The 20,668-nt window shown below is 34.8% G+C and overlaps 1 protein-coding gene across 1 annotated transcript in view; it reads left to right on the forward strand.

The window, feature by feature from the left end:
- Positions 1-20,449, forward strand: part of ADAMTS19 (ADAM metallopeptidase with thrombospondin type 1 motif 19) — a 223,565-nt gene extending 203,116 nt beyond the window's left edge. Inside the window, exons 22-23 of the mRNA XM_069492515.1 lie at positions 15,437-15,614; positions 18,834-20,449. Coding sequence (XP_069348616.1) covers positions 15,437-15,614; positions 18,834-18,985 — 330 coding nt within the window. The 3' untranslated portion in view covers positions 18,986-20,449. The remainder of the gene's footprint in view (positions 1-15,436; positions 15,615-18,833) is intronic.
- Positions 20,450-20,668: the final 219 nt, after the last annotated feature.

A 20,668-nucleotide genomic window follows, 5' to 3' on the forward strand; every position in this document is an offset into this window, starting at 1 on the left:
CTTTCTACCTTTATTTGAACTTCTAAAATTTCTGGTTTTCATTATTGGAGGCCAGGAGAGGAGCGAGTAAGAGAGTATTGTTTTATCTACCTGTTACACAGAATTTGGTTCTTTATGACGTTTTTATGGAGTTAACTTTTCCATGCAGTGTTAACAAGTGATTTAAACTTATTCAACTGAATTCTGATGAAAAACAAGACAACTTGGAATTACACATAATTACTCTTGGTTTAGTCTTAGATTCAATTCATATTCTATAGACTTATTCAATCCTTTAATATACTAGGATATTAATACTTTTGGCCATATATCAAATCATGACACCATTAATAGATACTTATTTTATTTTATTTTTTTAAATTTCAGAATATTATGGGGGTACAAACATTTTGGTTTTATATAATGCCTTTGCCTCTCCCAAGCCAGAGCTACAAGCATGCCCATCCCCCATACAGTGCGCTCCGCACCCACTGGGTGTGAGTTCACCCATCCCCACCACCCCCCTCCTACCTGCCGGGCACCCGATGAGTACTTCCTTGTAAGCAACTAAGTGTTGATCAGTTAGTACCAATTTGATGGTGAGTACATGTGGTACTTGTTTTTCCATCATTAATAGATATTTACACAAGAGATTTGTGAGTCTTTTTGAGATGATATAATACAAAATAATGCTCGAAGCACAGTAAATAATTTTGGATGGTTTAGGTATGCAGCCAGTTGGGTATATCTTTTTTTAGTAGTAATAGATATAAAGCTTGTAGTATAATGAGTCGTTTTTAATTTATCCTGCAAAAGGAAACCAAAATTGTTTTCAGCACATTCAAATGAATAGAAGAGGAATTAGATAAATGAAGAATCTTAAAACTAAGGTAATTCTTCCTAATGGAAGGGAAAACATATTTGCCTATATAGATGCTTTTTAGCCATAGAAATTACATTTACATTAGCAGAAATTCTGCTTATTCTGAGGTCATTCTCATAGTGAAGATTTTCTAGTTTCATGTAGTTACATATTTCAGAATGGTGTTTTACAATAATTTTTTGCATCCTTTCAGGAATAATGTGTTGGCTAAAAAAAATAAAAAAATAAAATATATTCACTACTTAATAATTTATTTTTGTAACTAAATACCTACATATATCTGGGTTATTTCTAGTAAAAATAGTGTTCTTACCACACATATTACTGATGTTATTGAAATCTTCTTGATATATCATATTGTTTTATGAATCTGTAATGACCATGATAAAATAAGTGTTCCTATTCTTACATAGTTCGCACTCTAATTTTTTAAAAATGAAGCTCAAAAATAGAAGGTAAAAATTAATCAAGCATTATAACTTTAAAGTGTTCTTCTGTTGCATAATTATTAAATTAAAACAATGCATAACAGACAAGTGTAAGATCAAAGAAACAATTTCACAAAACATTCTTTACTAACATACTTAAAATAAGTCTATAAAGACAAATAGAAAATTTAGTAGGTAGGGCTCCCTGTCATTTGGAGCCCTACCTATATCCAGATTGGCCAACAGTCAATACAAGTGGCTTGATTTGCAGTATATCACATATCCCAAAGAAAACATCATTTTATCTCTTACTTTTTGTTATAGTATATTCTTACAGAGACAGAGCGTGTGAATTTGAAGCTCTCAATAAATTAATAGATCGTTTAGGCTCATAGGGTCTTTGCCCTGACCATATTTGCCTTTTATTTTCTACACAGAAGCTTGTCACTCTTTAAAATTAACATTGACAGTGGTGATTGTGACTTATCACCGTTGGTAGAAATTTATGAATAATTACTGAGGACATGTCTTTCCACTGAAAGAAACTCAGTGAGTCTTTGAAGGAAACTTAAAGAAACAAACCTTGGTATGATGCAATCAACAATACCCTGCACTAAATGACTAGACACCATTTTAATCATGCATCTCTGTAAGCTAGTGTTTTTGCATTGTCAAAAGACACAAAAAGCACCAGATCTAAAAATCCCAAAGGAAAGATTTCCTGCTGCCCCATATCCAGGGTAGGACCTTAGGACTACGGATCCCCACATGTCTGGACTGGCCCAATGCTGGCATATACCCCACCCCAATTAAAATAACAACAAAGTCCAAGTTGAAGGTATGTATAGCTTCCTAATTTTAACACAACTAAATGAAGTAGGCTGTTACAGCTTAGTAGAAGGAAGCTCAATTCCTTGTTAGAATGATTTCCCTTTAGCAGAAACAGTAAATAACCAAATCTAGTAAAATGTAAACATAGAAAATGTTAAGTATTATCCAAAACTAGAGAATAAAAAAAAAAAAAAATGAGAACTGCTATAATGGAGAAAATACATTGTCAAGTAGATACATTAGTAAAATTGATATATACTAAAGACCTGAATTGTGATCATTTTTACAAGACCAAATTCATAATTTAAGAATTCTTTACACTTGCATTTCTAGAATTTTTTTCCATGAAAAATTCATTCCTTTGGATGTGATCTCCATGTATGAGAAACGCTGGTATTAAACAAAGATAAGCAAATATCTTTGCTGTAGGATTTTCCACATCCTTTTGTATTTGGTAAATCACAAAGAGGAGACTATAGTATTTCTTCTTTCTTTTTTCTTTTTGCCAAAGGTCACTTTTGCAGAGAATGTAGCTAGTTTGTTATTTAGCGCAATACACTTTTGGTGACCTCACATTAGGCTATTCAAATTTCAAAGACTAGTTATGTAAATGTTTTTTCTACACAGAGAAAATTTGTAGGTTGAAACCAAACTGCAATTATCTATAATCTAGAGAACTATTCTTGAAATTGGTTAGCATTTCTATTCATTTCTATTTCTATAAATTTATTTTTCATTATGTCTACAAATCTGCTATTTGAAAAAGATAACTGCTTACAATTTTTGTAATTATAAATGATCACATAAGACAGGAATATTTAAGCAGCGAAATTTTCAGCACCCAAAAATAAATTTGAAACTATCACACTGAAAACTATCATTGTTAGATCAATCAATTAAATATATCAAAGACTGTGGGCTTAGTTTTCAAGCATTTGGACATTAAAGAAACCTATCCCAAGATATCCCTACAATAGATATTTAGCATTATATTTTCCTTAAAAACTGTTGACACCAAAGAAATGACTCAATAATAAACAGAATCTCTTTTCTGAAGAATGATTTTCTATTTTGTTGTTTAGTTATATATACTGAGCACTTATACAACTTGCTGCTCACCTTTACATCGGAAGAAATCATGCAGAAAATCCCCAAACTATTGGCTATCAAATCATTTTGTATCTGTCTCTTTGCACTGCCATAAAATGTGAAATTCTTTTGCATTGCTATCATTTTTTATTTTTAAAATCTCCTGAGAGTCTTATTTATTGCCACCAGATATAAAAAATTAAAAATTTAATTTCTAAAATGTTTGAATTACTGAAAATAATCAAGTATGTTTGGCTAGTATGATTGAACAGAGCAGAAATATTAATACATTAGCTTAAAAACAATAAGGCACATATATTATCTATATCATCTATCTAAAGAAAATTTATAATTTAGATAGATTGAAGTAGTATGTCTCTGTATATAGTCATATATATAAATAAAATCTGTGTGTAATGTATATAACACACATATATAACAATAAATGCAGATATAAGAATGTATGTTTAATATCCTTTAGATTGGAAAATACAAGAGATATAATGTTAAAAAAAATAAAACTCACAGGGTTTATCAATGCTCTCGTGATAGGTTCCAGAAAAACTACTAGGCTCTTGAAATAATACTTTCTATCAGTGTTCTTACGCAGCATACCAGGGAATCTATCATTTGATCTTCTAAATCATATCTGAAAGTAATTTAGTAAATAAATGTGATTGTGTTACTCTTGATATTCTTTAGAGGGGGATGGAGCATGGATCATGCCAAATCTCATTTTTGTGATGTTGAACCTCAATAGGACTATGTTTTGTGGTGTCTGAGGGGAGGTTCACATGAAAAACATATAACGGAAGTTGATAAGAATGTTACAAAATTAAAAGCAATAATCTTAGCATTGAATGTTTTTTACTTAGATATAGTGAAGTGTATGTACATCAAATACCAGAGACTATCCTGAGATAGACATAAGCAGATAACCAGAACTGGAGAAAGACAAGTTTAAAATGCAAGAAAAAAAAATATGCAAGTGATCAGCCAGTTACAAAGGCATCACATGAGGTCTTTGGGTAGAAAAAGTAACAAACAGGAAAACTGCTTTAACAAACAGACCCCTAGGCTCCAGGCCCTGGCCTCCAGGTGCTGTTTCAGGATGCCCGGTGCCTCCAGCATCCACACCTCGGGGTTCAGGCCAGTGTTGATCTTATTGTTTACAGAGGAGAAATTCCTTAGGCCCCTACCCTCAAACCCACATTTGCAAAATATACCAAAGTAAGTACAGGTTTCTTTGCAGTTCAACATGCTCTAACTATGCAAGTAAAAGTAATAATGCAGTGTCAATGATGTGCATAAGCCATGGAAAAGTATTCGGAGCTGCTTAAAATGAAATGTCTGTCTTAGGAAACAAAACACAAAGAGCAGAATGGATTGGAAAAATATACATCTATAAGCTTGTATACTATAGGACAGAAGATGTGTGAGTCCACGTAGCGTAATAAACAAAACCAACAAACGTGTAGAAGTCAGCGTGCACGCACCAGCCAAGTGGGTCGGGGTTATCCGGGCGGGAACCTGTGTCAGGGCAGACTCCGCTCAGCTCCGCCCATTGCCTGCCCGTCTCTGTCTCTCCACACCACTTCTGAGACTGAATGCTATCACACTTTTTAAAATGTTTATTAATTTTATAAGTGAAAACAATGTCATTTCTGAAGTACACATTCTTTGACTCAGCAGCTCCATTGCTAAAGATTTTCCTTATGGACATTCCCATCTAATTTGCTAACCATATTTATGAAGATTCTCATCATTTTCACCTTGTTAGAACTATAAAAATTTGGAAACAACCTATATGTCCATTAACTAATTATATAAATCATGACACTATATTTAAATAGTGGAATACTGTAACTTTTAAAAAATATTTATAGGTATTAATAAATGTATACCAATGAGTAAATTTCTCTAACACCTACTATCAAGTAAATATGCAGAAAAGTTATATAGTGTCAACAGAGGTTATGTACATAAAAACTTATGTGTTTTATGCATATTAAAACTTTTCTGCACAGATGTACAAAGACCATTTTCTTTGAATTATACTGGAAAAAAGAAACTTTTGTACTTAGAACTCTACCATAGCTTTATATATTACTTTTAATTTTATAAAATTGTTAACAGTTTTTATCTGGAATTTTTTAAAAAACCTCATACTTTTTAATCCTTACATTTTTTTTTTCAGGTTGTAATACTGAGAATGATGACGTCATGGACGTAGGCAAATGCTGCAGGAATACTGTAGACTTTCCAGAGGAGGGGTGAGGACTTGGGACCAGAACAGATAAGATAGCTCAGTGTATGGAGTTAGATATCCCTCGTTTGAATTCTGGATCTTCGCTCATGATAAGACAATTAGCTCAAATGAAATAATTCATGGAAAGTTCTTAGCCTAGTGCTGCATACATAGTGACTACACAAATGCTGGCAATTTACATTGTAGTATCAGAGGGGATGGGGAGAAATGATTGAGTTTGAGAAATTTTCATGAGGTTGAAATGAACACAAGTGGGGTGTATTGCATATAGCGGGAAGTAAGAAAGAGGGAGGTGTTGAGAACTCCCGGGTTAGTTTTTGGCCTCAGCAACTTGTATGGATGATAATATGATATTATCATCCATCTATTAATATGATATGAGACAGAAACCCCTGGAGAAGGATTAAGTTTGAGGGGAAAAATTGTGAACTCTATTTTGGACTATATTTCATGTGCCCAAAAAGCAGTTAAATTACTAGCTGTAGGCAGATCAGAGAGAGGTATGGGATGGAAATAAAAATGTTGGAGTCAACAGCATCTAAATGGTGGTTAAAATTTTAAAGTCTAACTATGCCTGGGGAGGGGAGGAAGAGGGTTCTGGGCGACGCCCCTGCTGAAGGTGTGTAGGAGAGGCAGCAGCTGCGAGCAAGAGGAACTGAGAAAGCCTCGCTCAGAGGAGTGGCAGGAAAATCATGAGAAACAAAAGCAAGAAGTATTTTTAAGAATGTTCAGTGAGATGGGGACTGAATTTGAGGGAGTTGAGGGTGTCCAGTATCTTTAGTCTCAATTCAAACTGCAACTGCTGTAAGACAGTGCCGTTGGCATTGCAAGAGCTCTTCCAATTTTGTGTATTCAAACCAAAGTTCTTCGTTTTAGTTCCTTAAGCCATAGCTCACTCCCAGTTTCCTTTTCCTCAAAAAATGTCAAAATCATCCCCCATCTACCCAGGCTAGATGCTGTCCTTGACACTCGTATTCTTCTGTGCACAGTGGGGCTCTGCCTCAGGTGCTCTGTGCTCTGAGGATCATACTGGGCCCCTCCTTACTCCTTCACCAGGTTAGAGGAACAGCTTCCTCGCCTTCTCGCCTTTCCTTCTGCAGACCCGTCCATGTCTGCGCCACCGCCCACGACCTCCCGAGCGTCGCCGTTGACTACACTGTCAACTATTAATGCAGATACACGGGCACAAAACTTTCCGTATTGTGACCTAACCTGCCCATTCAGAATTCTCTCGCCATTTTCATCAACTCAGGCATTTCCACTAATTCAGGCCTGAGCAGTGTTTACTTCTACAACCTCCATTTCATCGTCTGTACAGTTCTCGTTGCCTACAGTGTGTTTCTTCCAACTATCCAGATCCTCCAGGACCAGCTCAAGTGCCTCATTCCTCATTTCTCCCCCAATAAATGACAGCCTCAGAACTCCTGGACACTTATGATTACATTAGTTTTTTCCCCCAACTATTTATTTATTATCTTACATTGTTGCCATTACATTAAGGATAGTTTAACTCTTTTACCATTCTCATAAATCTCTTTCAGCAATTAGAATATTGTACTATATGCAGTAAACATTTATTGAATAAATGACTGCTAAATATTTTTCATCAGGTACATCAAAAAAAGGTATGACACATTCAAGCATTGTTTACCTTTTCTTCTGTAGCATGGTCTATTTTATTTTTCTGACTCTAATTCAATAACACGTAAGATATTTCATATATTTTACAATAAGGGAATTAGTAATTAACTCATGTTCTCCAGGAACATTAGTAATCAGTATAGTTTTATGTGGTCATCTGACTCCCTTTGCCTTTTCCTGTATGGTGACTCAAACAACTGAAACATACAATTTTTTGAAAAGTAAACACACCCTTATTTGAATATCATGATATTTGAGCCAAGAAAAGGCCCTTAAGGTTGAGTTCAAGGAAGCTGGCAGCCTTCTTTGGTATCCTCTTGAATCCATTTGGCTGGAATACCCACCATCAGGTTAGCAATTATCTAACCTAGAAGAGCAGCAGTGGATGACAGCAAAGCTAATTAAGATTTTTCTCTGTCAGCTAGCAAACATGTGGTTTATTTTTAAGTTGGAATAAGATAAAGGTAGCTATACAATGCTTTCTGTGCTATTTTAAATCAAGACTTTACTTATTAAAACAAAACAAACAGAAAACACACACTTCTCTCTCTTACACAAAAGGACCTTATCCATTTTTAACATACAATTGTTAGACTGGACCTGAAAAATATTTTATTTGAAGAGGAAATTTAATCATTGTCATTCTAAAAAGTTCTCTTTCGTGGGAAGATTTTTCACTGGAATGACAGTGATAAAATAGAAATGTCCTGGTACAGTTTCTTCACCTCAGCAATATCTAGTGATTTGTGGGCTGAGCTCGGGAAGATTTGCAAGTTTGCCGAAGACTTTGTGTATATTAATTACTTCTTCACACAAATGCCTTCTTTTAATTCCATTGTGGTGATGATCAATGTACACTTCATGTAAAAAACCTTTGTGGCTATTTTGACAGTTCTTTCAGAACACATTCAGTCCTTTCTAAATCATTTATAAGCAACGTGTTTGATTTTATCACACACATTTCCTTGATCTGCTATACTTATGTGCAAAATTTTTGCTAAAAAGACAAGAAGAGTTTGAACTTTAGATCCAAAAAATGAATTAATCAATCACATACACACAAAAAACACCCTCAAATATCTGACCTCTAGGAATGGATTCAATTTCAAATGCTCATGTGTTAAATAAGACAGACGCATTACTTTAAAAAGACACTGAAACACAGACCAAAATAAACAGCAAATCTTTAAAAACAAACCTAACTTTTGTTCTTTAGTATGCTTGTTTCACACTCACTTTATTAAAAAGTGAACGAAGGAACTGCCAAACATATACATAAATGAACAGGAATGCCGCACTAATAATTTCCAGTAGAAGTCACCGTTTAGTTTCCTTCTGAGGTCCTCGCTCCACTGCGAGTGCTACTTCACTCTTGTTAAAGCACTTTGGAATAATCCGTTTATTCCTAAAGACAAATTATCCAAGTCAATGCTGTTACCCCTGTTACAGATTGGCACTTATCATTATAGACTGTATCAAGTGCTGTAAGATCGTCCATTGTATTTTTTGAGGGGAAAAAAACATTCGAGCTCTGCCAGTGACAATTTTCCCTTAATTTAGGAATTCCTACTTCTCACAGAGGCCAGCTGGAAATGAGCAAAGCATTACAGAGCCTTCTTAGCTGTTGGCCTGGAGAATACACGTTCTCTCCAAAATATATATCTTTGGCACAGTCTAGAAGTAAAGGAATCTCGGGTAATCTCCGTGTTGGCCAAGTGTGAGAATTATTATTTTTAACCCCTAAATACACTGAAGATTTTTTTTTTTGAAGGAATTAAAAAATATACCAGTTTTAGTTAGGTTTTTTAATCTAACAAAACTTTATGTAAATACCTTATCGTGGCATTTTTACCACTGGGTTTTCTGCCTCTTTGGTAAAGTCTTTAAGATGACATTTTATAGGATTTACAGCTTGAAGAGTTTTACAGTTCCTTTAGGATTGTGTTTAACATGTCCAGATTAATAGTTCCCTAAACTCACTGACAAACTAGTAGATTATATAACCTAAATCTGCAAATTACTTACACTGTAATCTGCCATACGGTCCCCAAATGTAAGTAATTTAAATATTCGGAGTGACAAATAACTAGCTAGCACCAAAACAGTGCTTATGTGCTTTTTCTGAAGTCCTGAAATGAAAGGTAGAAATTAACATTTAACCAATAATTTTGAAGTTTAGAAATTTACCATGGATTCTCAATACCTACAACCAGTTATAGAAGTCTTTTTTTAGCCGCATGTTCAAAATCATATATTATTTCAAATTATCATTTAATGGAAAAATAGAGAATATTTTCTATAACAACAGTTGTTCATCAGTTAAGTAGATTTAGTAATTATCTCAATGCCTATTTTCAGAATGATATCATTAAAATAAAATCTCAAATTGTCAGTTTGGGAAATATTTCATTCTAACAATAAAATATTTATTTCCTTTTTCTTTTGACCTCTTTTGTGCCAAGAGTCAGACCTTGTATCATACACTTGAATTCTAGGCCAGTTATTTTTATATTTCTTTCTTTCACATTCACTTGAGAAGCATTAAGATATCTTAATTTTTGCAAAGGAAGAATTATAAGATGCATAGTGTAATGGATCTCAGAATGCATGGATCACAGAAGCAACACGAGATTCAGATCAGTGGAAAGAATGAATGTCTGCTCTCTAAATAGGAGAATAGATAAGAGGTATTTACGAATATGCCATTTATAAAGTGTTCTTAAGTCAAAATAAGTTGTCCAGAAGTGCATAGGTTACTTCTTGGACTAGAAGACAACAATATTCTGAGGTTAATCTGACAGAGACGTGATAATGGGAAGGTTTTACCATGAGCCATTGCATACATTTCTACATGATTTCATGAATTTTTAATGACAGAAAGATAATTCTATACTTTACAAAAGTAGATTCAAGTTGAACTACAGACAAACCTTGAAGAACCCGCTGAAATCATGAGTGACTCTTTTCTTGCCTCATTTAAGCATTTTATGAATTTGTAGATGGCTATTTATTGGTGCTTATGTAGCCCTCTTGCTTTGAATTAAACATGTTTTACTCATTTTAATATATTTCAAAGCATGTTTACTATCATTCACTGGTATTTAGTGCATATCTACTAAGCATAGTGGTGTTCATATAAACTGTGGAAAAAAATACATGAAGTTATCTTGATAAAAACATTTGACTATATCATAAAAAGAATATTTCCATATAAAGTAATAAAAATTTAGCAACAGACTACATTCATATCTCTATGTAGCATTTGATACATCAAAAACATTTTTATACCATTGTGCTAATTTAGACCTCATTATCCTCAGTTCCTAAAATGCATCAGATTAGACTTGAAAAGCTTTATTTTCATTAGGCCACCATTATTCAACAGGACACACTCGCTGCTCTTGAACATACCTAAACTGTGACATCAGTACATGTCTCAAGATAAGTGGCCGTTCTTGGAGCACCTTCTGTAAGATGTTCACCCACTGTTCAAAGCATCAACCAAGATCTTAGTGACACTTTCTATTAGTGCCATAAATAACAGTGTATCAGGAGTGAAATTTACAAGTTCAGTTTCTTCCTGCAATTTAACTTTTCAGCAGTCTCTAGTCATTCATCTTTTGTGATAGAAGAAAGGATTTCACACCTTGCCTTTTCCAAGAAATGGGCTTCACAGGCATTTAGAGTTCATTTCATCCTCTAGTTTCTATAATATTGTCACAGTTAAGAATTTTTAGTGTGTTTTTACTTCCTACAAATTTCTATTTCCCCTCATTTGTTTGCATTTAGACCAATCCGTATATTTACCAAATCATTCTAGCATTGTAGCCTGTCTTTATCAGTACTGTCAAACCCTGTATACTCAGTGTTGTCACCTAACTTAGTAACTATAACTTTGTAAGAGTTCACGCCTATATAATTACTAGATCATCCTTGGTTATTTTTAGAAAAAATATAAATAACTGCGTTAAGTGATCGTCTACTCTACACTTCCACACACTCGGGTATGGCTTATACTTCCCCAAATTATTTCCTTCTCAGTTAGTTTATTTAGATGAAATCTTCTTCTTAGGTTCAAGTAAAGTCAATCAGCTCTTATTGGTTAGCATAAGAATGGCAGGTGATAAAGTAGGAAATGGCAGGAAATTATGTCAGAGTATGGGAACGGTCATGAAGTTTGATAACATATATCTCATTTCAAAAGAAGATGAAGCCTTTTACTTCATTTTCAAAGTTGATTTGCTAACATACGTTTTTGAGCTTCTCATTTATTATACGATTTCTCCATTTTGATAGTCCAAACTTTTTATTATTAAGTCTCTCTTGTCATATAATACAGTTTTAGAAAATGTCATTATGTCGCAGAGCAAGAAAAGATTTATTCCATTATAAGGGAAATCTATGCTGAAATTATGCATACCCAAGTGCAGGGAAGATCATAATTTACTTAGATTGAAATGATGACTATCACTAAATCAATAAAACAAATAAAACGTCCTCACTTTCAGAGACTTTGGGTCTTATTTTTTGGTGGAGGGGAGAGAGCACCAATATCAATTTTCCTTGTGCCTTGTTTTCTCTGTAAAAAAAAATCTATTTAACTCCTAAATCATTGTGAACAATTTTCTAAGTTATTTAAATTTGTTCTAAAGATTACTGCTTCCTCTTCACTCTTGTAAACATGGGATATCATGATTATATTTCCTGTGCAGAATTAAAGACTTATAGTACATGGAATTGATTCATGCAGTGCTTTGTTTCAAAGGTCCTTTGGGGCAACATTAAACTATTTGGGAAACAGAATATTTATCAGACAATACAAAGTTCTGTTTTTAAAATATTCTAATCCGGAAGTTTTCCTTGTGAAAGAAATATCAATGGCAACTTGTCTGGTACACCCTGTGTTTCTTTACTAGTTGCTGGCAAATTGATGTTGACATTTTAGCATTTGGGGTTTTAGTAGAAGTCTATAGTGCTGCCTTGTTTCAGATATATATTTAAATTTACTTGATGCACATGTGAAGAGCAAGATTTAAAATGTATTGGAATGAAAGACTGGGAGAAAGGAGAAAAGAAGAAAGGAAGGGGGGAGAGAGCATGAACGAGAGAGCCATTGAAAATGAATTTTAAGAAACACTGACTTCACCTCCCACTCCATTCATTCCCCCTTCTTATTAAACATTTTGGAAAACCATAGCACACAGATGTTTGAATAAAAAGTATATAGTGCATATAGTGGAAAGAACATCATATTTGGAATCAAAAGGCTTGCATCTGAGGTTTGTCTCTCTTTCTTATGGGACAAGTCAACTTCTCCATAAATCCTTCCCTGATCATCCTATTTGAATTGCAAACCTCCCACCCCAATCTTTCCCCATCCTCTCTCCCAGCTTTGTTTTTTTCCATAGTACCTGTTAACATCTAAACACAATGTATTTTTTCCTTTATTTTCTTGCTCCTCCTTCCCCCAGGCGAATGTAAGCACCACAGAGGACGTTTGCTCCTGTCTGTCTGTTTGCCAGCTCCTCTCGGGCTACAGAGCAGCGCCTGGCACGTGGGCTGCTGTCAGTACATACTCACCGAATGAATGAATCAAATCAGCTCTCTGCGCCTCACACTTTCCACTTTCCATTTGTAAAGTTATTAAGGTTATAAGGGAGATAACAAAGACATTCTACGTAAAAGCATATTCGATAATGCCTGGAATATAATGGCTATTTCATGTATCCACTCATTTCAGTTTATTCTCTAATACACGGATCTGATAATCTGTTGTGTGTAGACAGGGTGAGTCTAGGTCGCAGTTTATCCAGAACTGCCCCAGTATTTCTCAAATGTTGTGATTGCTTTCAATGTCTACAGAAATTTTAGGAATGGATATTTGAGCAGTATTTTTTCATATAATCTTAATCCCTAAAAGCTTTAATGTAACTCTTTTGCATTTTTCTGAAAATATTTTTCTAAGAAGCATGATGTCTTTATTTATATAATTATATCCATTGTTTAGAGTGGCATTGAAATTAAGGCTTTCAAGGGAGAAAGACCATGTCAAACAGTACTCCTATAGTAGTTTCAACTTATAATAAAGCTTATATTGAACTGGAAGCATTCAGATCCTATAGAATTTAAAAAGAAAAAGACAACTTTAAAGGGATGTAACAGCCTAGTTTGTTCTTTGATCTGTTATTTGCAGAAAGCTAAGAATTCATTAAATACAAAGAGTATTATGCAGAAATATTTACAAAGTAAATATTAGAAAGATCTTAGAAAATTATCTCTAGTTCCCTATTAATGACATGCACATAAAATTCTATCATTCTGTAATAAGCTCTTTTTATACCTGAAATGTACGTTTTCTCACTGAATATGACATGACAGTGAGTCTAATATCATTTACCATCTCGCTGAGGAGACAAACTAGATACATTAAAAGGCATTATTTAAAGATCAAGGGCAATACAAATTAGCATACATTAAATACAGAACGCATACTCTGGCCAGTAGCTTCCAAACATGGGCTGCACAGCACAGTCACCTAGATATGGTTTTGAAATGCAGATTCCCAAATTTCACATGAGTTTACTGACTTAGATATTCTATGGCTTAAAGTCTATAATTTTTTTAAACAATCTTCCCTCGTGATTCTGGAGTACAGACTCAGTGCATGGTTGCATGGTTCGGTCCGTAAGTGTTGCACAGACATGCACAGGTAGTGGGTTGCACAGACATGCACAGGTGGGGGTTGCACAGACATGCACAGGTGGGGGTAACGCGGCAGCCTTCAGGAAGGAGGCGGATCTGGGATTGCGTCTGAAAAGAGGCAAGGCATTCTGCAAAGGAGTAAATCTATGAGCACAGTTGTAGAAGCGAGAATAGAAACTGCATGGAAATGATTAGTTTATAAAAAAGGAAATGATTTGTAATAAGGTTGGATGGAAACTAAAGTTACAGAGGTAGCTAACCCCCAGCCTGGCTATAGTAGTATACTAGGCTTTATCTTGTAGCAATGGTGAACTCAATAACCAAAGATTTTCGTCTAAGGAGAGTACATATAAAAATAAATTTTGAAAGAATACATATTCAGTTAATGTGTGACATTCCTTGGAAGGCTGAAAACTAGACACAGATCAAACAATAGTAGATTAGACTTGAAGTGATAAGGGTTTATGCAGAATGCTTCTTGTGCAAATTATAATAAAAGATAGGGACCAATGATGATCATGAAGGAAGAACTGACAGCAAAGAGAATGCATCTTAATAGTGACTTGGTAAAATATAGAGAAAAAACAAATCATTAAAAATCATATGTTTGCATATTTAAAAAGTGACAATCAGAAAATATTTACCAATTTTTAATTAGAATATCATACACCAAGATAATCTATTTAAATAACTCTAATGGAATTAATAAATATCTTTTGCAAAATGTAGCTAAATCTTTTTATGTAGAAAATACAGCTAGTAAATCAATTATCATTTTCTCAGAAATGTAAGTACACTTCCTTTTTTACATATAATTTTGATACCATAAAATAATTGTATTTTTTTCAGTCAAATTAGCATCAGGTATTTGTGTCACAAATTAAATCTAGTGAGATATATATATATAAAACTGAGAGACTTTTCTAATGAGACTTTGTATATCAAACATGTTCTTCTTTGCAAAATATTTTACAAATAAAGACAAACAACATTTAGGTGAAATGGAAGGAAAACATTAAAAGTACATTTTATTAGAGAATCCAGATTATCAATATTTCTACTATGTTAATACTGATGTCATCTAATCTTCCAAGAAATAGCAGTTAGTTCTATAACAAATCACGTTAGTGAACTCTGTTGATATTGTCAATAAACATTTTAAGGGCAGAGCAAATAGAATGGATTAGTACGCTGAAAGACTTCTAACAAGGACCCAGCTCTGCCACTGGGCATGTACTTACTCTTGAACATCAATGTTGAAATTGAATAATAATAAATCAATTATTTGTGGTACACTATGTGTTAGACCTTTGAAAATTATCCGCCTAAGCATTACTGCTGTCATTCACTCTCTTTCCCTTCAGGTCATACTCGCCAACTTTCTCTGTCCTTCTTTCCTCTCCTAAGTCCTTCATGGTTCAAAGCTCCGCCTTCGGTCCGCCAGAGGCTCTTAACAGCATTGTGCCTGAGTTAGGAGCACCACGACCGTGTTTTGCATTGACTGTGCAGGCTGAGCCTCCTGTTTAATTTTAAGAAATAAATAGAGAAAATGGCTCATAGCCCAGGAAAAGGAAATGGCAAAAAGAACTTTTAATAAACTTTGTATCTCTTTAGTGCTCAATTACCTGTGGCAAAGGAATGCAGTCTCGCGTTATCCAGTGCATGCATAAGATCACAGGAAGACATGGAAATGAATGTTTCTCTTCAGAAAAGCCTGCAGCGTACAGGCCATGCCACCTTCAGCCCTGCAATGAGAAGATTAATGTAAATACCATAACGTCACCCAGACTGGGTAAGCAGACCGAAAGGGGGATGCTTTTGAGAAACAAAAATGCTGCCGGCTTCTTCTATTTTGCCTATCACTTTAACCTTGAGAATTGTAAGCCAATGCTGATTATTTTGGTTCTGACTAAATTGAAGCTATTTAAATGTCATTTAGTCTAAATGGTCAGGTAGGTAAAAAACTCTAAAGACTAAAGTGCTTTGATTCCTGAAGGTATCAAGTGAGAGCCAGGTCCCGGAAATACTAATGCCGCACCACCCAAGTTGACCTTGTAAAGAGTTGATGGATATAACCAAATATTAGGCTTGGACCAGTCCCATGGCAGAACTATCAATTAAGTTAATGTCTGAAGAAAGATGAGATTGTATTATAAGCCTTAGATCTCTCCGTGGTTAATAGCCTCCCTTGTGATTCAGAGTACAAATTATTCTTTGGAGAGACATAGAGTAAAAAATGGCTCTCACGAAGAATGGATGCATAGATCTACACCACGGAACAAGAGGCACCATTTTCTTTTTCGCTTTTGAGAATATAATAGTAATTGAAAAATAAATGCTAGTAGTATATTTATATTTATATAATTTTTATCTTATAAATGCTTTCATATATATTATCAATTCCTGTCATTTAGTCTAATCAAGAAATAGAGCATGTATTTTAAGTAGGGTATAGCCTGCCCTTGCATAAAAAATACTAATGAATGAATTAGCCTTTATTTGTATGGCAGTTAGTGGCTTTTAACAGCACTCCTACCTGACTATCACTGGGTTAATTTAGATTTAACACCTTCATTTATAACCTGTGCTTATATCTCCTGGGGAACAATTTGAATCATACAGAATAATATTACCAAAATGCAAAGAGCTACATTGTCATATGTGTTTTTCCAGGCATAAGATTCAATCAAAAGGAAAAGTTAGGTTATTTATGGAAATACAAAAATTCTACTTTGTAATACAAATATTAGTAATTAACATTTCTAAGAAATGATAAGTTTGAGTTGGATGAGACTAATTACGACAACAGGCTAAGCAATCCTAGAGCAGGTGCACTGAGTCCAGGCCTTCAATGACAGCATGCTCTCTTTCTCCAACGGTTACTTGGAGTCCCTGAAGTAGCCTGTGGCAGAAAATAATGGATTAAAAGAATAATTTTGTTAAAATTGCAGTTTCTCTATTATTCCCTGAAGGTATACCCCAAAACACAGAAACACAATGCTTGGAAAATCTAAGGTTTTTTAAAGTAAAATAATCATATTAGAATATGATTCATTCTGATGGACAAAAGAAAGAGTTGTTGTAGGACTAACTTTCATTATGCCGGAGCACGCTGTTTCTCCAGGGAAACTGAGGCCAAATCTAGTTAGGTCATTAAATATGAAATATCCGACTTCGAGTCAATTGTAGTTTATTATTATCTCAAACAATAAGCAATACAATTAATCAACATATGCTCCTAAAGTATCAACACAGCTTTGCCGTTTTAATGTAGCTTGTTTGTGCCAACAACGAAGAAGCCTGGAGAGTGAGTGACGATGAAATCGCAAAAGGCATTTCCCACAGCTTGTTGAGAATTGAATATTTTCCCTTTCAAGAAGTGGTCCACAGCCTGGAAGGAGTGGTAGTCAGTTGGTGCAAGGTCTGGTGAATACAGTGGTTGACAGAGAGTTTCCAAGTCCAGCTTCTGTAGTTTGAGCAGCGTTGTTTATGCAACACGTGGTCAAGCATTGTCTTGCAAGAGGATTGACCTGTCTCTATTGACCAAATCTCAGCTGCTTAACTGCAAACATCCTCATCATTTCCTCCAACTGGTTGCAGTAAGCATCTGCTGAAATGGATTGACCAGGCTTCATGAAGCTGTAGTGGGTAGATAATACCAGCATTGGACCACCAAACAGACACCATTAGCTTTTTTTGATGAATATTTGGTTTTGGGCAGTGTTTCAGCACTTCATCTTTATTCAACCATCATGCCAAAATGCTCGTGATTGTCAAAAAGAATCCATTTTTCATCACACATAACAACACATTGTAGAAATGGTTTGCCTTTATGTCATGACAGCAAAGAAAGGCAAGCTTCGAGATGAAATTTCTGACATTCATTTAATTCATGTGGAACCCATCTATCTAACTTCTTTACCTTGCTCATTTGTGTCAAATGGTCCAATATTGTTAGAATAGTAACATCAAATCTTGCCGTTAATTCATGCGTAGGTTGAGATGGATTCATTTCCACTACAGCTTTCAGCTCATCATTACCCACCTTGGTCTCAGGTTGCCTACTTGACTCGTTTTCAAGATTAAAATCACCAGAATGGAACTTCTCAAACCATCAGTGTACTATGCATTCATTAGCTACATCCCTCCCAAACATTTTGTTGATATTTCAAGCTGTCTGTGCTGCAGTGGTTCCACAATGGAACTCATATTCTAAATCAACATGAATTTTTCACTTATCCATGGTTTCAAAAAAGTTGCGCTAAAAAAAATTTGAAAGGTAATCATAATCACAAGCCAAACCATTCATTTGAAAGACTGAGGATGTGCCTTCACAATAAAAATAAAACGAGAAGTGTAAAGGTGATATATCACAGGTATCAATTGTCAAACTTAGTACTTAAGAAAATCAGACATTTCATACTTAGTAACCTAATACATGACCAAATTTTGTATGCTTCATTCTCATTTCAAACACCATAACTATTGATATAAATTTCAGTCACTTGTGATGATGAGCTTTGATTTTACAGAAGCTGGAAATCCCTGTCTCCAGATATTCCACCTACATGTGGGAAAGTAGGAATATGAAATAAATGTGAGAATATTTTCAATTGTCTGTTTCTTTATAATTTCATTCATAACAATACTACTTAGTAATTTTCATATCCCCACAAAAGTGGATATATCAAGCACATTTCTTTTTTTCTTTTTAATCTTCTCTACTAAAATCCAAACGAAGCCTAAATGAAAGCCACAAAATTGAAGCTTAAAAGTATAACATATTGAATTTGGGAATTCTATCTTTAATAAGCCTAAAAACTTTTAGAAGTAAGAACATTATTCATTCACTTCACTCCTTTATAGCAGAGAGAGTGTGTGTGTGTTGGTATCTCTTTGTCTATTAAGTTCCAGAAGGTAACATACATGAGTCCAAGTGACTGAAATTTGTGTCTGCTAATGACATCTGTTGTATCTGCATGTACTGAATTCACTGTGTTCTGTTTCGCAGCTGCCCTAACGTTCAAGTGCCTGGGCGACCAGTGGCCAGTGTACTGCCGGGTGATCCGCGAGAAGAACCTGTGCCAGGACATGCGGTGGTACCAGCGCTGCTGCGAGACCTGCAGGGACTTCTACGCCCAGAGGCTGCAGCAGAAGAGTTGACCTCGAGCGGACCGGCTGGCGCACGGCTCTTTGCAATTACTTTATTTATAAACACACACACTAGCATGTTTTTCAGACCAAATATTATCAGATTACATATAATTTAATCAAATTAATTTATTTTTGGGGGCCTGCCAAACATCCAATATGGTGCTTGTTTTGATTATGCAAATATTTTTGATTTAAACTATATGGCTTCATGAATCATTTTATATAAATAGTTAAGTTGGATCCAATAACTTAATAAAAGAAAAAGGAAAAAAAGATCATTAGACTTAAAAAAATGTTTTTGTTTGTTAGGGCTCTCTCTAAGGTGCTACTTTCTCCCCATCAACACCATCCAGTTATCCAGAATGTATACTAACTTAGCATAATAGTTTAGTTATATATGGAGAGAAATTATTTTTGTTTTTTGGTGTCCTGCTGCAGAATTAGCCCATTTTCTGTAATCTGCAGGAGATGTGTAAACATAACAAACCTCATAGTGTTGAACAGGTTTTTAGAGAATGTATTATGAATTTGGTTCAGATTTGGAAACATCCATAGGAAAAATTCTGCTGTACTTATAATCTTATTTTAATAACGGGAAACAAAAGTCAAAATAGAGACTTTGATCATGTTCATGAACATGTACTTGAACACAAGTATTGTAACAATGAAACACTGTAAAGATTTACACTGAATCACCATTGCACTGTTGATATAGTGTAGAGAAACCGTTAGAAATGATAACATCTTACAAAAATGTGTATTATTTTAACATGTTGTTATTAGATTTTAGCTTTTTTTTTAATATTTTGAACGAAGATGACATTGGTCCACCCATTTCCTTGTATCTTTTTAGCAGATTTATGGAAGAGAATAGTACTTAGCCTCACAAATCATAATGAGAAAATTTGCTAAATATTTTTCAACCATTTTCCTAGGAACAAGGAAAAACAAAAAACATATAATACTGTGGTAGTTTTATTGTGGGTTTTTTCCTTTTAAAAATTGAAAAGTTTTACAATTCTGTGAAACGTTCAAAAGCCAGCTTAAAATGTTTCTTGTGAGAAAATATTGTACATGAGTCACATGATTTCTTAGATTTTACAATAAAATATGTGAAACTTCCTGCTGGGAGAGAATTCTTCATAGACTTCTCACGTTTCCACATGTCTGGCAAGCAAAGGTGCTGTCCGCTTTTGCTCTGGAGTATCTTCTAGAGGACTTTGGTGTGGCGAACTGCCTTGGAAGGTAGAAATGGTGTCTCTCTTCGGAGCAAGTGGCAAATAAGCTTCTTATCATTAAAAGTGTCCGGGTCCCGAGGTTTCTTCTTACATCAATAATACAACGCAGTGCACGTGCCGGTGTCACCGGGCTCCTTTCTGACACCTGTGGGACTCGGGCTCAGGGAGCCACTGCGAGAAAGTGCGATTCCCTGGCTACTGCTGTTGCTGGAGGAATAAAGTCCTTTGTCTCTAACCCAGAAGTCATGTCTTCTGCCCTGAAAATGTGGCAGGTTAGCTTGAGAGGTTGCAAGTAGGGTAAAATCTCAAAACCTTCACGGTTTTGCACTTTCCTCCTTAATATTTTTCACCTTCATTTTAATGAACCTGTTTTAATATTGGGGCCATTTTGTTTCTAGGTTGTCCCTTATTACGTAACACCTTTAATTTAATTGCTGAGATAGAAGATTAACCA

This window comes from Eulemur rufifrons, chromosome 17 (assembly GCF_041146395.1).
Source record: "Eulemur rufifrons isolate Redbay chromosome 17, OSU_ERuf_1, whole genome shotgun sequence".
NCBI lineage: Eukaryota > Metazoa > Chordata > Mammalia > Primates > Lemuridae > Eulemur > Eulemur rufifrons.